This window comes from Pterocles gutturalis, unplaced genomic scaffold, assembly GCF_000699245.1.
Source record: "Pterocles gutturalis isolate BGI_N339 unplaced genomic scaffold, ASM69924v1 scaffold10785, whole genome shotgun sequence".
Lineage (NCBI taxonomy): Eukaryota > Metazoa > Chordata > Aves > Pterocliformes > Pteroclidae > Pterocles > Pterocles gutturalis.
Window position 1 is genome coordinate 31,553 of NW_010138301.1, and position 20,987 is coordinate 52,539.

General features: G+C 35.5%; 1 protein-coding gene across 1 annotated transcript in view; it reads right to left on the minus strand.

The window, feature by feature from the left end:
• The window catches only part of CSMD3 (CUB and Sushi multiple domains 3), a gene marked incomplete at its 3' end in the record, with an annotated part of 84,034 nt that overhangs the window by 22,318 nt on the left and 40,729 nt on the right, over nucleotides 1-20,987 (minus strand). Inside the window, exon 4 of the mRNA XM_010082946.1 lies at nucleotides 20,034-20,146. Within this exon, the coding sequence (XP_010081248.1) occupies nucleotides 20,034-20,146 (113 nt within the window). The remainder of the gene's footprint in view (nucleotides 1-20,033; nucleotides 20,147-20,987) is intronic.

Sequence of the window (20,987 nt, forward strand, 5' to 3'; positions counted from 1 at the left end):
CTCATTTAGTCCAAACATGTCATTCTCTCCCTTTTCTCAAAGGTGCAATAAGCAGGTAAATCTAGTTTCCCCCTAAAACTGCAGAAGTACAAACTGGAAGAGTCTGGGGAAAAATAAACAAAAATAATCATCTTCAACAGCTTGCTGTGGTTTATTAAACCTGAGATGGCACAACAGTGATAATGAAATTTGTATGGGCCTTTCTTACTCTGAAGACATGCACTTATCAACACTAACTTCAATCATGGACAGCTTAGGGAAGACTCAGATTTTAAAGACAATACATAGTCTAACATGTTGAATAAGTTCTTCTTCATAAAGGCTTTTTTTCCCTTGATAAAACTGATTAAATTTCAAATGCATTTTTCCCTTCTTCTGTTTCACACCCAATTTGACATGCCCAATCAGCATGCTGTTAATTGTATGGAAATAAGGTTAGGACAATGTGTTACTCCTTTCTTATGTAGCTATAAGCTCAGTCTGAGAAACAAGCATACAAGTGAACTGACAGATACCTGCAATATACATACATGTAGAAAGCAGAATTTCTTTGGCCCTAAGAATACTGCTACGCAAGGAGATCAGTATATTGACAATTAGCTGTTAAATCTGTTAAACAGAAGTAGTCAGACAGGGTTACTGTAGCGAAAAATGTTGATGGAGTAAATGTATTAATAGCAGTTGTTCAAATACTGGTTTTATCGGTGACCTTAGTTTTATTTAAGTCAGTTACTCGAGTTCAAAAAGTTGTACTATGTTTATAAATCAGCTTGAGGTGTCAATTTTTGAGATACTGTCAACATAAAACAGAAAACAACACGAGTAAAATGTCAGCTGAGCTACCTGAAGCGCACCTTGTTGCAGTTAAAAGTGTGATGAGAAGAATCTAAGAAGCTGCAGTTTGTGACATGTTATATATGCTAGCCTCATTAGATGGATTAAAACAATTAAGGTATATGTGTGGAGAGAATAAAAAACCAATTTTCACATCTGGCCACTTCTCATGTGATTTTCATTTCTTGGGTGTCTAGGTTGAGAACCTGGTACCTGATAAGCAAAAAGTGTAAGCAATCACAAATATCAGAAAAGTACATGAGAGATGCAATGCATCAGCTCAGCAACCACCTAAAATCACAGTCTGGTTAGCAGCAATGAAGCCTGAGTTCTGTATCATGAGGTAAGAAGTTCCAACAGTAGTTTTGCCACTAACTCATGAATAGGTTCTGATTTATCCTTATCCCGTTTCCTCCACCCATAACACTAGTATGATAGTGTATTTCTTTTTTAATCTTGAAGCGGAAAAAAAAACATTACTATCATACATATGCTAAAACTGAGATAGAATCATTGGGTATTTATTTCAGGCTTTAAAGAGAGTGGAGCAAACAAGGCAGAGGCCAACACTTGAATGATGAAGTTAAAAATCTTAAACAGCTGCTACATTTCCCAGGCACCATTCATCTAATGGAAAGAAGGAGGCAGGGAGCCTAAGGGAAATACTGGGTGCCTGTGTAATTAAAGACTGTATGATAATGAACGTGCACACAGAGACTGAATTGTGTTCACAGGTAACTTATACTCTGACCCTTCCTAATTTTGGAACAACTGACTGCAAAAAGACTACCTCCAATAAAAATCACTCTATAGTTCTTGAATTCGATCCACTCCATACCTAGCTTAAACAAAAGGCAAAACCACAACATACCATTTAGATAAACTTTTCACCTCCATCATACTACGTTTCATTAGTAGTTTTTGAAAATGAACTACTGTAGCACAGACTGAACCATAGATCTAATGTTAACCAGCTTCTGGAGAAATCCTAATTCCAGCACATTGGAAAAGGTCCACTGGGACCTGAGCTAGTGCTTCTCTCAAACACAATCCCATCCAGCTGCCAAAGTAAGAGCAAAGTCTTGAGAGACTAAACAGGTTTCTCATTCATGCTTTCCTTTCTACATAACTGACTTTTAAAGTATCACTGGGTATATGAGTTAGCTCTTCACTAAAATGAAGAGGTCACTTGAAACACCTCAAAGCTGTAATTATGGCCTTAGTTACAGTTTAAAATATTAATTACATTTGAGCTAAATTTTCAAGACAAATATTTTTAAAAAATCATGAGATACCCACTTTAGAAACATCTAAATTTCAAGAGAATGAGCACAGAGCCAGTCCCAATAACATTTAAACGCAGATGTTTTCTTTACGACAGTCATTTAATGAAGATATTGTCTTGCTTTCAAAACATTATTCAGTTAGGTTGGTGCATGCTCATGTTAGCTTAACAGGTAGAATCACAGAATCATAGAACTGTTTAGGTAGGAAAAGACCTTTGAGATCATTAAGTCCAACCGTGAACCTAATACTGCCAAATCCACCACTAAACCAAGTCCCTAAATGCCACATCTACACATCTTTTAAATACCTCCAGGGATGGTGGCTCAACCACTTCCCTGGGCAGCCTGTTCCAATGCTTGACAACTCTTTCAGTGAAGAAATTTTTCCTAATATCCAATCTAAACATCCCCTGGCTCAACTTGAGGCTATTTCCTCTTGTCCTATCACTTGTTATTTGCGAGAAGAGAAGAGACTCACACTCCCCTCACTACACCCTCCATTCAGGTAGTTTTAGAGAGCGATAAGGTCTCCCCTCAGCCTCCTTTTCTCCAGACTAAACAACCCCAGTTCCCTCAGCCACTCCTCAATAGGATTTGTTCTTTAGACCCTTCACCAGCTTCACTGCCCTTCTTTGGACACACTCCAGTACCTCAATATCCTCCTTGTATTGTGGTATTAGACAATCACCTAGAAATAGCTGCAAAGCAATGACATTCAGATAAAATCAGTCTTTAGCATTTTTATGTTATTTTTTATAATCGAGACTTTATCCAATATTTTTATCGAATCTAAGTATTAAAGATCATAAAGATCTGGGAGAAAGATAGGCAGTTATTAGATAAGGTCCACTTAGAGTTCATAGTTAGAATTTCGTTACGTGGCAGGCTCTTAGCAATTCAGACAATACGCTTTTTAATGGTTTATGGGGAGAAAAGCAGATATTAAAGCTACTGCCAGAATTTTTATTGCAACTTTAACTTGTGCTGTTGAGACTTTTTAAATGAATGTGATTTTTATTGATATGCATAATGTGGTATATGCAGTCTCTTCGATCATGTATAAAAAGTTTACTATGACAGGACAGAATCTCCCTTCATGTAGTATCTTTTGAATGCAGACTGATTAAAATAAAGTAGCCATTGCTTTTCACTCAGTTATTCATTCTATTCAGAGCAGCCTAATTTTGCCAAAAAGGTAGGCAGGCAAGACATGCCTAACACCTATCAAGAGCCAACACACTCTAATTTCTTCGTGTTTTCATGGAAGCTAAGTGGATTAACTGATCACTTCTTAAGAAGAACATGTAAGGTACTTTGGAAATCATGCAGCCTGCAAATCTTCTTCATTTGCTAGAAGAACTGCATAACCATGGATCATGCATTTTTCAAAACAAAAACTAAATCAAAATCCTGAGCCTAATTTTTGAAAGAGGAGATACCATGTAACAGAAAAATCAATTGAAACTACACTAGGGGTCTTAAACAAAAGAGACATAATTAGCTCTACATCATTCCTGCAATTTCAAGGTCAGACCGTTACTTTTACCACAGCCATGGCAAAGAAAATAAAAGCAGAGAACTGCCTCAATGACAAAGTAGGAAAAAAAGAATTGCAACAAATAGCACATCTCCCTCTTCAGCTTCCAAACTTGCTATGGGCTGAGAAACTAAGATATTATGTATATGTCCCCTGTTATCTAAAGGAAGCCTGAAAATGAACTGAAGAAATATAAAATGAAAGAGTGATGAAAGACATACCATTATCATAGGTTGCTCCTCAATGTCAATTACAAATTTTGCCAAGACATAATTCTACTCCTTATGTGAAGACAAAAAGAAACATGTCTAACAAGACTAGTATTTTAACCAAGTTGGCAAAAGAAACATCCTTTGTTCAGGGGAACCTCTGTAGACAGAGATGAATCAAAGCTGAGAATCTTTGAGTTCTACAGCTCAAAACTGTTTTGCCTATTTGTAGATTGATAGGCAAGAAGAAGTACAAATCAGACAAATCTAGCAGATGCCAGTTTCTCAAAAGCATGTTCAACAAATCTTGCCAACAAAAGTATATTCCTTCACACTTATAATTGTGGCTGTTAAATGCAAACTCATGATGGCAGTATTGAAAAGGATAAACTTTCATCTTCAAGACTTGACTAATGCAACTGACAATGGAATCTCCAAGAAGATTTGTAACCACTCAGCAAGGAAAATAAAAAGTCACTTAGCAATAATCAGCTCACTACCACTACTGAAAGCAGTGGTGTAAGTGGTGCTTAAAACAAGGAAAGTAATAAAAATGAGGTAAGAGTAGAAACCATGAAAAATGGGAAGTGTAAAGAGTGACATTTATTCTTGGATCATTTCAGATGAGACCTCACGGGACGTTACCCACACAATTTATTTCACTAAAAACATCCAGTAAATTATTTCAGTTCTGTAAGAGAGGTGGACATGAAGCACTTCTCTGTATAACATGCTTTGTGACCTGCCTTTCACTGATAATTTGCCTTGTCTCTAACATTTTCCATTCCACGTCCACAAATATGACGTGCAGAGGCTATGCTTTAGCATGGGGTACCACCCATGCTTCTGAAGATGACAGTCTTATGAAACTGCTCAATATTCAAACCAACTCCATTACTTTAGAAGTTTGAGGTTCCTTTACACTGCTCCCCACTTGCTACCGATCATTTTCATGAAATTACAGTAACTTGAAATTAGATCTTAAGTGTTCATAATTTCTAGAAGATTTAGTTATCTGCCACTAGACATTTCCTTTCACAGAACAAAACTTCAGACAACTAAGCTGTCTTAAAAAGCTGAAAAGAAGATAAAAAAAGCCAACAAACCAGTTACCTCATTTTCTTCTTTAGACAAGTGCCTAAAGCTCTAAGAACTTATCCCATACTGAAACTGTATGCATACATGTATTTCACAGAACAAAAGAAACTTGGATACAAAGTAGAATTCTACTTGAAATACACTAAGCAGCCTGCTCATTAAAAGATGTTTCTGTGACAACACAACCTACCACTATTGAACCATGTTCATTTCTTACGCATGTCAAGTATATTACTAATAGTTCATTAATGGTGGCAGAGGGACTGGAGTAATGTGAAACTGCAGCTACACTGGGCCCAGAGCACCCTGTGTTCCTGTGATTCATCTTGACTCTCAGCTTGGGTCACAACACAGTACAAAAATCCTTGGGATCTTCTTTCGCTCCTCCCAGGGAATCAGGCCAGGGTTCAACACTACCATCCCCTAGAATTATGACAATTTTATACAAAGAAGGAATATTTAAGTCTGGCAATGATCACTCACTTGGAATGTTCCAGAAAATAAATTAATAACACAGAATTACTAAATAGATTGGCAAACAACATGAAATCTCCCATATTTAAAATAAACAAGGCTTGTCAGAGGTATCATAACTAATAACAAAGTGGAAAAATGAATGCTTCTTTGTAAACTGATGATCTGATTCACATCAGAGATGCTAATATCTAATTTACATAGCACAGAGGCAGTAGATCTAAATGCATTTATATTGGCTGCATTAAAGATTTAGAACCAGAGATAGCAATGCTGACTTTATGGCCAAATCATCCACGGGCATAAATCCAACTGGAATTAAACTGATACAGAAGTATTTTCCCAGGTAACATTAAGTCATACCTCTCCAAATGTCTTATGAATAAACTGTCCAAACAACAACTTTAAAAAAAAATATTTTTAAAGATACTGACCAAATTTGGGCTTCCCCCCCCCCCCCCCCCCCTCTGTAACTTGCTGAATTATGAAATTATCTAAACCACCATATTTTAAAATAAAGATGTTGATTTAAAACATTTTTCATACCATGTTTAAATGGAGAAATCCTTGGATTTTTAGAACACCTCTGACCCCCTTAAGGGGAAAAGAATGGAAAATATTTATGAGGAGCAAAAGAAAGAAAAAAAAAAAAAAAAGGACGAACAAAATGCTTTCATGACATTATGGTCTAATTTCTACTGATTTTTAAGAAAATGTGAAGTGAGAAGGTGTGATGAGATGTTAAGTTTATTTGGTAGTATTGGACTGACTGGGAACAGGAGGCTTACAGTCACTGGGGAACACTATGGAATGATGATTCTTTTGCTCAAGTTGGCTCTAGCTTGCTAACCAGAAAGACAAAAGAAATATGCTGGTTTTGTGTGGCCTCTCCGTAGACTACCTGTGCACATCTCCACACTATGGGAATGCAATTCTTTGCACCTTTTCAGCTTTTTTTGGTCTTACTAGAATAATATTTCAAATGATAACACTTACTCCAGAACTACCTAACCAAGTCTTCTGCTTTAGCAGACATACCTATTAAAAAAAAATAAAATCAGAAAATGAACAAGAGGTCATCTGCAGGAAGAAAATGCTGTTCTGGCATAAAACGGAATAACTAGGCACCACTTAGAGAGCAAAGAGAATAAAACTCTCCAAAATTTAGAACACGCCACAAACTTAATGATTTTAATTATGTCCAGACAGCTGTCCTAAATATAGCCATTGCTAGATCATTGCAAAAGACACTTAAATAAACTAAAAAACCTGTAGAAATCATGGGGAAAAAAATTTCAGGCACCAGTCAGCTGAGCAATAAGGCCATATAAAAGCCAATTAATTTTATAACTCTTAATAAATTATTGAACAGATCAAAACTGGCAAACTTCCAGTCTCCAATCTTCCATCTTTATATGATTATTTCTGACCTACAACAGCATTTGGATGAGTAAACAGAAAGAAAAAAAAAAAATATATATACACATTTGCAGAAAAAAAAAAAAAATAAATCACAAAGTAAAATCAACCCCCCATTTTTAAACACTCCTTAAAAGAAGGGGTTAGGGGAAGGCGGGAGAGGAGGGGAAGTAAGCAGTTTGAAGATACTGGCAATTTTTCTTAAACTCCCTGCTGGGTAATATAAGCAAATCCCCAATAGGTGTTGGGCCTAAAACTGTTGAATGTGAATAAAATTTGACCGACCATCTGTTTTTCTCAAAACCAGACAATTAGCAATTTAATTGACTTGGCACAGTATATATTACAGTACATATGTCACACTAGATGAAGTGATTTGGTTTCTTCAAAGTTATAGAAAAGGTGCCTTGAAGCTTTCAGATTACTGTTATTTCTCGGTGGTTGTATTTTAGAGACATGTTTTACTTTGATAAAAAAACAACTATGCCCAGGGCTTTAATTTGTCCATGTGTAGCTTTTAGTCTTTTTAAATGCAGTGCTAAAGCAGGAAACAATGCACCATACCGCTAGGCCAAATGTTATTTATTATTTATTACACTGTGTCCCTGCTTTCATTTTATGAAGCCTCTGGCTGGACTGTCAGATTTCAGGTGTCCTTTAAGTTGATATAAAAAGTTAACAATAGAGATGACCATGTTAACGGAATATACAATAACTTCCTGCAGTCCAAGTGTAAAACATTTTGCCAGCTTATAGATACACTAACACAATGTATATTTTCAGGACTATTTTCCATTTAATTTATCTGTTTCTTATATATTTACATGATTAAGCAAATGGGGTTTTGGAGTCTGGGTGAAAAATAAGCAAATTATTAGCACAGTAAGTTTTAACAAAGTTGCAACACAGTATCTTTAGCCACAGTGCTCAATGGTTTTTAGCATTGTATATGAAGATATTTTATAACTTAAATATGATCTACAACTGTAATGTAGAAAGCACCTGTATCACTTATGCTATAGGTTTTCTTCATATTTTTTTATAGTTAAGCCTAAGATTTATTACTGCAGGTACATCTGTGATCTAGAGATATTACATTTATATCTGATTTAAGTAACTGCAAGATAACTGTCTAAAAATAATGCATGGTTGTAGGTAATAAATAACAAACTGGTGATAGCCACTAGGACTTACCACCAAGAAAGGGACTGCATTCAACAGCATGAACTATACACTCCATTTTTTACCACTAACAATGAAGGTCATCACTTGTTTTTTTCCTCAATTGAGACAAAATTTTAAATTGAATTTCCTAAGCTGCCTTTTTTTTTTCTTCATTACCACTGACAATGCTAGTATAAAAAAGTTTAACTTTTTATACAATATGCTGTTTTTCAGATAGTCAAGCACAATTTTCCTTCTTTTGAAAATCCGCACTGTTAATGGTTCCACCTTCTGTATCATTTACTGTAAACCTTGTCTATAAAATCAGTAATTATTTTCTTTAACTATAGTGATCTCTACTACTTGTATGCCTACCCCTTATCCCTAACTCATGACGTGTAAAATATTTTTTTATCCCCTCAGAGTGAAGAAAGAATGGATTTAACATCATTTGTTTTCCATATAACTAAGACATTACACAATTCATACATATATATTATATAAATATACATATATATATATTTATGGTCTAATTACTAGTATCACCTAAGTAACAGCCTGGAGAGAACTGCGTTCTGGATCCCAAATCTATGACAACATTTAAAGTCTTGCTTTAGGCAGCTTACGTAGCCCACTAAATATGATTTCTACCCCACTAACACCAAATGGCCAGAGGCATTGCACTGACCTGCCACAGCAGAACTCAATGCTCTGCTGAGTTTGCCTTGGCAAGAGCTGCTTTTAGCTGGTTTGAGCTGAAACAGCAATTGTTTGGTACTGGAGCGACTGTCTGAGCCTAAGCACTGCGACAATCAGATATTGCAAAGCTCTGACTAACCCAGGTAACACTCTGTAACACTCAACAGCCCTTGATGTCCACGGGAATGGGGGAGGCTACTCTGCAAATTCCAAACAGTAACTAGGAATCAACAAGAAGAAAACAAAACAAAAGAAACAAACAAAAAAACCCTGGCTGTTTGAAGAAGTAGGTAAGAATAATTGCCTAAGAAGACCCAAAGGAGAAGGAAACCCCACTATGAACATCATAATCCTCCAAGCACTGACCTCAGGATGCTGCTAAATTGTAGTACGTCCCTCCCCACTCCCCTCTGCAGGAGGAAGGCAGATATTAAGGTTAGGACACAAAGAGGCACTGGAAAGGTGAGCATAACTCCAGGGAGAAGGAGCAGAAATAGGAAAGTTATGTACCACCTTATTTGTATTGTTAGCAATTGTTAATTGTTCTCTGTGTTGATTAAATAATGAATGTTAGACTTAAAATGTGAATTGGACAAAGAAGAAATTCTTAGTTCTTTTTATATTGTGTTCCCTTTTGCATGTAAATAGATTGAATGGAATTGAATTGAATTACAGATTGAATCTATAACAACAGATTTCATTGAAGTGAAAATTACTCTTATATCACTTCCTTTGGGTATGTCTGAATGGCAAAGCACATATCCTGGTTTCTTCAGATCACCTCTCTGAAATGCCTTCTCAAGGAGGAAGAATTTCAAACCCCACTTTTTTGGATTTGAAGATTTTAGCGATCAGGTGTTCAGAATTTCACCAAGTATAACTTTTGAGAGTTCCTACTTTAAATTTGGAACAAGGTCTGCTTGTATCCCTATCTCCAATAATTCAGTTCAGTTTAAAATAACATCACCAACAGAACTTCTGCTAACTTCCATTTATTATTAAATGCCTACTAAAGTTCACCTTCTAGGGTTTATTCTGTTTGGCTTGTGAACTCATTTGTTTAATGCCATCTAACTAATTCCATCAGGTTAACTTCTGTATTTGCTCAGTAATTTACATTAATACTCAGAGAAAGTTGTCATAGTCTCTCTTCCATTATTATTTTATAAAGTTATTGGTTATTATACCTATTTAGTAATGTTCATTTTCTTCCCAAATTGGTCTCTGCAAAAATCCAAACGGTTCAAATGAAAATTTTTAAGTGACTAACAAAAGAAATAATTGAGTTTAGTTAGTTTGCAGGCACATGCTCACATCTCTGTATTTTCCCCAAGTTGTTTAAAACGCAGACTAAATTGATATTCTACCCTGTGATTTCATCAGATTTTTTTCCATTTGTATTAATCATTAAAAAACCAGAACCTTGCTATCTAATGTCTCCCCAGTTCCATTTAAAAAAGGTCCAATTCGCAGAAATGAACACAATGACCTTATCTGCCTTTCTGTAACACTGAAGTCTTCTTGAAACAGTTTAATATTTCCGAGACACAGTAATCTCAAATGCTTCTCTCCTAAGTCCCAGTTATAAATAGTGCAAAACCAGTTTCTCCAGACTCAGCATAGCTTTCATTAACTCTCCACCACCCGTCAATCAGCATTAATAAAGCATTCAACACAGAATCAACTTCCTGCAGCCGTACCTTCCTGATGCAGTTCTGCCCTCATGTAGGTACAGTCCCAGAGACCGGCTCCCAAGAACTCACTCTACCAACAACCTAGGCAAAATGGGATGTTGTTCAACCTGACAAATAAGAGAACTAGGACATTTAACTTGAAAACGTGTACACATGTAATTCTTCTAGACTACTCATCTGAAAAACCTCCATACATACACACGTTAAATTTAAGTCCTGACTATATATTAAATATAATGCCTACCTGCTGGTAGCTATCCTCCATACTGAAGTATGTAGGATATGAAGTATACATAACCACACAACTTACTTCGCTCCTCATCCAACCAAGCAAAAGAAATTTCTAGCTCTCTGTTCTATGAAATGGCAACAGCTATGCCATGGTGTTACTTCATCAGACAAAGAAGTGGAGAGCTTGCTTATGTCACCCTTTCACAAGCCGATGTAGCAGGAAATGCATTTTAATGTTTTGGCAGAAGACATCACCAGAGGCTGCCGCACACAATCCTTCACCACTCCCAGAAACTTGGTGCAACGCGGCCACGAGGGGGACCTCCATTAACTCAAATTCAAGTGTTGTAAAAGGAGAGTAATAAGGCATACCAAATTCTCACTGTTGTAAAATACGCAGAGAAAAGAGCCAGGTTTGAACTAAGAGATCATGGCTAGTTGGTGGAGAACACAAAAAATATGTTTTGTGAATCTTGAGGTAAATTAATTAGGACATAAATAAGATATTAAATATGGGCACGGAACTCTATATTCATAGCACCTTTTAGAGACCTTCAGCTATAGGTATTCAAGCTGCTATGCTACCATACTGGGGTTTCAAATTCTACCCTTTGCCCAGGAGAATCTTTCCAAGAGCATGAATTCATGATTGCCTTAATAGCTGTCTATGGGTTCATGCTCTCAGTTACAGAGATAAATGCTCAGAAATGCTCATGAGAAAATTTTCACTTAACTCCCACAAACAAATGAGCAATTTTAGGTATATTTTTTACCCAAATCCAGATGTATATAGTTAACCTCCTGTAACCTGTATGTTTAGTACATAAGACAACAGAACTGAATGCAGTAAGTACACACTGAAATCCTGAGGAGGATGAGCCAGACTAACAGCCATTTAGCCCAGTACCCTGGTTCAAGCAGTACCTAATACTCAGGGACATAGCAAAAGATGATCTTCCACGTGTAATGTATTCATATTGCTCAGCAGACCAATGGCAGAGAAAATCCTTCCGCTCTTCTTTGTATTTAATCCTGTCACAAAAAGTTTGATTGCTAAATGATTTTAATTAAATATTTTAAAGCAGGAAGGATGACCAACAGTTTTATTGAACAAAATTTAAAAGTCGTGGGAGTCACCTGTTTTGTCTGACCAGCTCTCGCCTGACATGGGGGGAGTTGTACAAAAAGGATCATAAATTGCATCTCGTGGAATTAATTACCTTCCCTTCAGCAAAACAAGACCATTAAGTAGAAATATGAATATCAAATCAAGACCTGTTGAAGACAAATAACTTTATTTTATGAATCAACTTGGTGAATATAATACTAAACAATACTAATATGTAGAGAAATCAGAATCCAAATCAGTAATCAAAAAGAGGCAGCAAGCACCAGCACGTAAATATTTCTGGGGAAAAAAAGAGGTGAAATAGAGATAAAATGCACAATTTCATATTTAAGAGCATGTTCTCAGACTGAAGATCCACCTTCACCAGTTTAGTAAAGTTAACAGAAACATGGAAGTTTCTCAGTACGAAAAATATACTCCTTCCAGAATTACTTCAAAAGATGACAAAAATCCCAGACCCAAATACATTCTGATGCAACAGCTTTTTGAGGCACAGTTTATTATTAGTTCTCATATGACCTGAGACCAGTATACTTGTATTGAAAGATTACAGAGTGATGAGCAATACCGGTACTAATTTACTGAAAAGCTAAATTCCAGTAGCTGCATACAATTTTCTGATTTTTTAACCTCCCACTATATGAGTTTTTTAAGACCTTCATTACAATGTAACCTACAAAGCCTTTTAAATACTCAGAAATACCATTTAAGGAGCTATGAAAGATAAAATCTGATGCAACCTTAATCTATATTACTCTCTATAAAATATATTAAGTATATTGTTTTGAACATTTATAAATTTCAATTTATGTACTAACATTTGACTTTTTCTTAGATTATAAGTATATACGTGTGTGTCTAAATACACCCGTACATAGTCAAATTGCTGAATGCAGTCTTGACTAAGACCAAGAGTCGACAATGTGTGGTAGAACAGCATTACTCTTTTTACTCAAACTAAAATGCAAAACATATCTTAAGTCAGGGAATTTCTCATCTCAGCAGTACAACAAACATAAGCTTTTCTAATAATAAGGATGAAAAATCAAAGACTAAGATGACAAAAGGCCTCCTGGAACAAACTAGTAATTAAAAGAAAAAAAAAATCAAACACCAAAACACACAAAACTTATACTGATGGTATGCATCACTTAGTTTCTAGCAAAAACACATTATCATTTGGAAACTGCCACCCCAAAAACAAAAAAAATCTATTAACTAGCAACTAAATAAAACAGGTACTCCATCAGAAAAAAATAACAGAAATTTCTTATTTGCCTAGCTGTTTCTGTGGGTGTTTTAAAGCAATAGCAGAAAACCCGAGTAATTTGTTGGATCTGTGGTCACAACAAAAGAGCTTGGGTTGGGACTTCCTTAGACTTATGACTCCAAGTCTGGGTAGAAAATCTTAAGGAATATCTGACTTCTTGCCTAAGGTGAACTTAGTACCGCAGGACAGAAGGGAAAATATGTCTGTTTTCAAACAGAGTTCCAAAGGGTATCTGAAAAGTACAGACAGGTAAACACAAGATGTAACAAAATTGAAGAAATAATCAAGAATAGGTTCAGCTGACACATGAATAAAAATGACATCCACAAAGCAGTATGGCTTTTATACAGGAAAGTCCTGTATTACAAGTCTGCCAATGCTTTCCAGACAGATTACCTGTCACAGAGATAAGAGAAATCCAGTTTATGTAGAGTATTTGCACTTCCAAAGGGCGTTTGAGGAAGCGTCTAGTGGAAGGTTCTTACAGAGACTAGGATGTCTGTCATAAAAATACAAGCTTTTGACAGATGTTTACTTAAAATATAGTTAATTGATGGTAAAAGTAAATGGTCAGCTCTTCCAGAGGAGAGAAGTCACTAATGGACTTCTTTAACACCTAACCTGTTTGACAACACATTTGTAGATATGCTGGAAAAGAAAGCAAGCAGTGAGGACAACCACCTACAAAGAAATAAAGAAAGGTCCTGCAAAACTGAACAAGCAGTAAAATGATAAATTAAATACACTGTATTTTCTATGAAAAGAATGAAGAGGCGTCAAAGCTAGCAAAACTACAAAAAACCACAAAAACAACACCAAAATACTTCTTCACTGGAATGTCCTTGCCACAAAATATTCAGAATACTGAAAGCGTACCTGGGCTTAAGATGAAAAATAGACAAAGTCATGGGATTAAAAACTCTGACAAGAGTGACTATAAATAAACCGGATTTAGGAAGTCTCTATGCCATGAAGCGTAAAGAATCCAGGAAAGCATTGTGAAGAGATTTCACCATAGCATTGTTTGCTCTCTAGTGATACTCAGTTAAACAGATCTTTATTATGACTCTGTACAGCTGTTCTCATACTCTTATAATCTAGAGATAACAAACAGAAACTCTTAAACCTTACCTCAAATGCATTGTTTGAGAATTAGATAAAAAGATTAATAAAACATTTGGATAAAAATGACAGAGTAGGATCTATTACTGGGAACACCTGCGGTGAGTTGTGGCCAACAAAGCAGGAGGAACAAAGAGAGTAAAACACAACACAGATTTAATCTTGGCAGTAAGTTAAAATGGAAGGCGTCCCAGGTTTCTGCAGTGGATGCCCTTTTGCTTAATATATTCAAGAGAGATCTAAAATATGAATGAACTTGAATTACAAAACTTGTCAATAACACACTTTCAGGAGAAATGGAATCAGGTACAGAGAAAGTTGTGCTGTATTTGTAAACTATCTATCGGTTAGTGGGGTACCACAAAAAGAAGTGTACTTTTTTTTTTTAAAAAATAAATGCAAAGCAGTACTTGTGCTTGAGAATTGGAGATAATCATGAGACTTAAAAGGTTTAAGATCATTTGCATTGATTCGGTACAGGGATTTTGGCCATTAATGTGAACCTCTGCTTGTCATTCTTTCTGCAAAGTCAAGTTAAGATGCACAAGGAATAGAACTGATGGTATTAGAATCCAATTAAATAAATTATTGGCACGATCCCATCTAGTTACTTACTGCACCACAAAACACACACATGATGAGAAACAGAGGAGAGTGGGTACAAAGGCAACAGAAATCATCAGAAGAGTGGAAACAGCACAAGAGAATGTAAACTGAAATGGATAAGACTGAAGAGTTAAGAAAGGAGAAGTGTGACAGAGGCTTAACTCCTGATTTTGCAGCATAGTAAGTACAAAAGTTTTACTTCTCCCTTTCTCATGGAAAAATGATTAGGTAGTATTTAGCAAACAAACAAACAAAATCACCTGTCTTGTGAAACCCAAAATGACAGAATGAAACCATCCACGATCACACTGAGTTCAGTAATTCAAGTTTTTAAAAAATTAGTCTTTAATATGAACAACAAGAATTAAACCTATATTTTTCTAGGTAGAATAGATATGAAGATATATGTTTCATAGGAAAGCTACTCTCATAACTTGTTGAGATGAGACCTTCCTGAGGCCGGCATTATGGCAAATATATCCTACCTCACACATAGTTCCAAAATATGTGTTTCCAGACATAATTAGAGGACTAGCACTGGATCGAACTATCTACCTAATTCAGATCAGTCAGCATTCTGTCACCAACAGAAAAGCAAGTGCTGTTGAGCAGTTAGTCATGGAAAAACATCTCTGTACCATCAGTGATAAAGAACCTCAGGGACGTCTGCAACTCAGTGCTTACTGCCAGGCAAACAGGAGGAAATGCGGATCACAAACTCCAGAGGGCTATCCCAGGCTGCAAGAGTACCTCAAGCACTTGGGAACACAAGTCACAGTGGTTGAAGCAAGACGAAAGTTATGCTTTAAACAAAAAGAAATATTTTGAAATACTGGGTATCAGAGTGTAAATCCCATATCCTAAAATCAGATCATCGATGCAGAAAATGGAATAAGCAAATCTACTTTGCTTCAATTTACTTTTTACCTACACTCCTATCTAGCTTGGCATCTTAGACAAGCCTCTTCCAAAACTTATCGTTACCCTCCAGTCAAAGTAACCTTCTTCAACTTTATTTTCTTATGGAATTAAAATTAGAGTATGTCTGATGTACTACTATAGTTAAAATCACACAGCTTTTATCCTGATAGGAGGTAGAGCTATCAGGAAAATCTTCTGATTTAAGAGGTTGTATTAGTGTGTAGCTAGTTGTTTGTAGAAATTAAAACACACACACCAAAAGAAAAAAAAAATATCCCTCAGATCTGGTCACTGCTCAGAAACTAAGGGTGTGATATCAGGACCCAACAGAACTAGACTGCCTTGAGGATAGTTCCTCTGTTTCAGAGGATTCAGATCTGACCTAAACAGAACTTCACCTTGCTCATACTATGCTAGTACAGGATGGTTTTGTACTACATGTTTACATTACTAATTTCATCCCTTAAGACAATTTTTCCTATTAATTTACCCCATGATTATTTACTTTGTTCTTTAATCCCACAAATTCTATGATAAATACTTTATTTTGAAAAAGTGTATAAGATGCATTTTTTTAATTTATTCTTTCACATATGTCCAAAGTTACAAAAGGAAGCTAACGCATGTGAAAGCTATGGCAGTTAAAGTTTTCATGTATAATTTTCCAAACGTTACAATATTCCATTGCTAGACTCTCAGTTTTTGCAAAATGAAATAAAGTCACAATTCTTCAAAAATCTTACGATCTTACAAAAATGGGTTTCTATTTTTTGAAGGCTATGCCACAATTTTATCAGTTTGTCTTGTATTTTGTGTGCTTTTTCCCCCTCAATTATAGATGAAGACCATTCAACTACAATGTTTAAATATGTCGGAGATCGCTTCTTCACTGTTGTTTGGATAAAAAACTTTTCCTCTTCTCCATGGCTTTGGGAATACAAATGCTACTGTGACAATATGGCACCATTACCCAAAATACTGAATGAGGTAAAGTATTCATGCAACTTGTCATCAGTAGTAACTATTTATTGGTAATTTCCTTTCATAGCACTGATTTCGGAAGCCTAAAAAGAATACAGTATTTATTTATTATTTTGCTAATTATACAGGCACCACAGCCTGATCTCACATCTAAAGGATGGACTACGGTTTTCAAATAATCTCCAAACTTGGAAACAATGCACTTAGAATTTCACCTGGCTAAATATTCCATGTTGTCACATTGCAAAAAAAAAATCTACACATACATTTGAAGCATGAAATGAAAACAGCTTACACAACAGTGAGATAACAGATAAAATATATCTCTAATGAGGTAGCACTTGTATTTCTGTCCTCTCCATTCCCAATACTTATTGTTTCTAAGCAGTCTTATTTTATGGGATACTGGAAAAGGAATTTTAAAACAACAACAACAACTTGTTTGTTTTAAAGCACTCTCTCCAATGTTCAAATGTCTACTTTATATTAATTATAATAATAACTAATAAAACCATGAAATAACTCCATGTGCAACATCTTAATGTAGAAGACAAATATTTTTATTGCACAAAGACTTGACAGATTTTCTCAAATGGCAGATATATAAAAGAGAATAAACTCTTAGTTCCTGTAATAACACACATTTAAAAGAATTCTTGATCTGAAAACCTACTAAATTAGAAAATGCAGAGGTATTTAAAAATTCATTTGTCTATTGTGATCATTAGAAATGATATGGCATATTAAGTTCTATCCCAGTCGGAAAGGATGTGACCTCCTATCACGCCCTTGAGCAAGTATACCATTCTGCAGGACAACAGGTAAAGGGCACTGGGTAATGACATCCCAAAACCTTCTGTTCCTCCCACCATATTCCATGTAGGACTCAGAACAATTTATATTCTTGAAAATGCCTGCCAGACTCAGACCTAAATGTCAACTAGATTGAAGAATGTCTTTATGAATTTTGATGGGATGAGGCACGCACATCTCCACTACCTCTGTAGTTAGTTGATTCTCAGGATGCACAGAAGCAGATATTTAGGCATCAAAACATTTCATTGGAAAATTATTTCAGCTGTTAGCAAGCACTCTTACTGACTACATTACCAAGTAATTAACTCAGCCATAAACAATTCTGTAGAGTGAAACAATAGAAGATATAGTATCCACACTATCAAAAAGAATGTCATTGTATTTTAGTGGTTGTACTTCGGAAAAGATTTATCAGGTGCTGATAAATGACCACTAGGAGCTGAAGCACCTGAGAAATTATATTTGTGATGCTATTCAAGTGCATCTTACGAATTAACTCAAAGGAATGTAATTTGTGCCCTTCAAGATTGCTCTGTGATGAAAACTAAAGCAAGGGGAGCAGGAAAGATCAGAACAAGATTCAGTTCAAAAATCACACTGCTGGATCCAATCTAAAATGCTAATGTAGTTGTACTTCTTATGCATGTAGAAACTTACAAGATCTAAATATCTAATATGTATAAATAGATACAGTATCAGCCATAGTTAGGTGTTGAGTGGATAGTGGAAATTGTGAGGTGGAAGGGGACAAGCTATAGGAATAGAATTTGGTCTAGTCCATTAAAGAGAAACACAAGCAAGTTGGGTATACATTCTTAATGATTCATGTTGTCACTGAAACAAAAACATCCTCTGACCCTGACTCCCAGAAATCATAATTCTCTTAAGTAATTATGAACATTTTTGAGAGAAAAGTATTTGCAATTTTTTGATGCTAGTAAAGAAGTCAGTGATATGTCATAGCCCTGAACATACTGTTCTAACTCAATTACTCAGGTGACCTCATCGGAAATACAGACTCAATATCTAGGTGTGCAATCACAAAGTCGATTATATGGAGATGAGACCGTGACTGTTCACCTTTTCTGTCCCCTTCTACCTGTTCACATTCAATTAATGTTATTCTTACAGAACTACAGCTTCTAAGAATAAATGTAACTCATGAATAAAACAAGACATAGTGGTACATTGTAAGACACTAAACAATAATCCTCTGCCTTTTGAAAACTAAAATTGTTGCAAGTTGAATTAATTTTACTAGAAATGAATCCTGTAAATAAAGGAAACCAGTACTTGAGCTGTGCAAATTATTTCTAGTTCTGCAAATTATTTCAAGTTTAGATCTAAAAAGCTTCCTTTTCCACTCAGCTATAGTTCAAGGTTTGCTATATTAACAAATTATTAAACTTATTTATACTAATCATTTTTCTTGCCCCTTTCAACAGCTGGAATGTGGAAATCCTGGGTCTTAATTAAAGCGACCATACAACAAAGCAGTAGGAACTTTCTATCTTAGTCCACTAATTATGAATATCAAGAGAGCTCAAGCACACTTGTGCCATACCACTATAGAGTTTGATACAAATGAACAGCCAAGGTAAAGTTATGGGCAGAAAAAGACAGCAAGTCACATTGGGCAGGTTTACTCCCACTATGGTTATTCACTCCATCTGCCCATCCTCAACAATATCAGCTCCATTTCTAATATTCATGGTTGTTGGTTTAACTTTTGCCTTTCCTCTCTCCCCTTTCGTTGAATAATTTAGATGAATAATCATACTTTTTATTATTTTATTGTCTACCACTATTTATCAGTGGTAGCCAAGAACTATGCAATTTAAAAATTCGTTGCAATAAATACATACAGCTATGTTAAAGCTATTATAAAAATAATAAATATAACTAATTCTGTAATAATATAGAAGCGTGTGTGTATATATATATATGTTATTCTTAACTTTTTGGTTGATTCTGCTGTTCATGCTATATGGAAACTGTACATTCTCCCAGAAGCCTCCAATAGCAACAGCTGTTTTATGGTATGCATTATAGAACCCTCACATTTTAAGACCATCAAGAACAACATTATTAGGTAAGTTTGTCTTGGCCCAAAACTCATAAGCAATTCAAATTCTTTGTTTGTGGCACTTTTTTTTCCTCTTGTGGTAGGCATGATTAATTTTCAAAAGAATGTAGGAAATACTCACTTTTTTATGCCTTCAGTTATAAATTATTGCAGAATTATTTCATTTTAGTGTTTTTCAACATGAAACAACAGAAAAAACATGTAAAACCATATGCCACAAATCAACTGCTGTCAGAGCGCACCAAATCAAAACTGTGCAGTTTCATGTGACGTAAGACCTTTAAAGAGAACAAATTTATTTTTTGTACTTTTTTCAACTCAGCTTGTATTTGCTTGTTTTTAAAACTGATAGAACTGAAAATAGAACGCATACCCCTAATATGAAATAAACAAACTTCATAATATTGGCTTAATCTTTGGTATACCATTAAATTCGCTTCCAATAATGTATTATTACCTTTGTAGTTAACCTTGAAACCAATTGAGCCCACACTTTCATCTGTTTGAAGATGCAACCACATCTGATTGCTCATGCTCACAATTAAGTCTGGTACAAAGCTCCCAGTTAACCTATAGATAGGAAAAAATAAAAATCTGTAAAGCCATTAAGTATAAAGTGACTAGAGTTTTTATTTTCCTTTTTGTAAGGAATCTAAATAACTACTAAGCATTTTTATGGTGTTTTTTTGTTTGTTTTTAAGTTAACTGTATTCAGCTCACACCGAATTAGTTATCTATAACAGCCAGTACAGCTGTGTTACTAGCCAATAACTTGAGAGCCAATACAGCTCTCAAGGTCCTAAAGACTACAGATTTGATAGCAGTCTATAAACACAAGCAACTACTGCTTGTACTGTACTGAAGTCCTTCCTCTCCCTTTCAGTTGCTGCTCCAGAAAGACATGCATCTCCCCTAATCCTGAACCTTATCTGGCAGCCCTGTCTGTGTGATTCAGACACATGCAGACATACTAAATGGGCATTAGAAGCCCCTAATGAGGCACTACACTTACTCTTCCAAAAAAGTATTTCTCTAGTATACAATTACCCACTTACATATATACACATTTGGTATATTTAAGAGGAAGTTTTTATTCTTAAACAGCAGTTCTACTATGAAGGTCCATGTGTTCCCCGCACTCTGTCACCTCCCCTCATCACCTGTACCACAACAACAGAAGAATGTGCCTGACAGACTCAGCTGACGTTCGTTCCTCCATTCACAGTAATATCCAATGTCAGAACTTTAAAACCTCCCAGCGCTACAGGATATTGATTAATTAGAAAGAACTCAAATTGGTATTTCTTTTTTTTTTTACTTTTTGTATTGTTCGCAAAATTTTGCGAGTCAGTGTAATCCTAAATGTTCATTCTAAATGAACCCTAAATGTTTCATTTGCTGAATGAAAGAG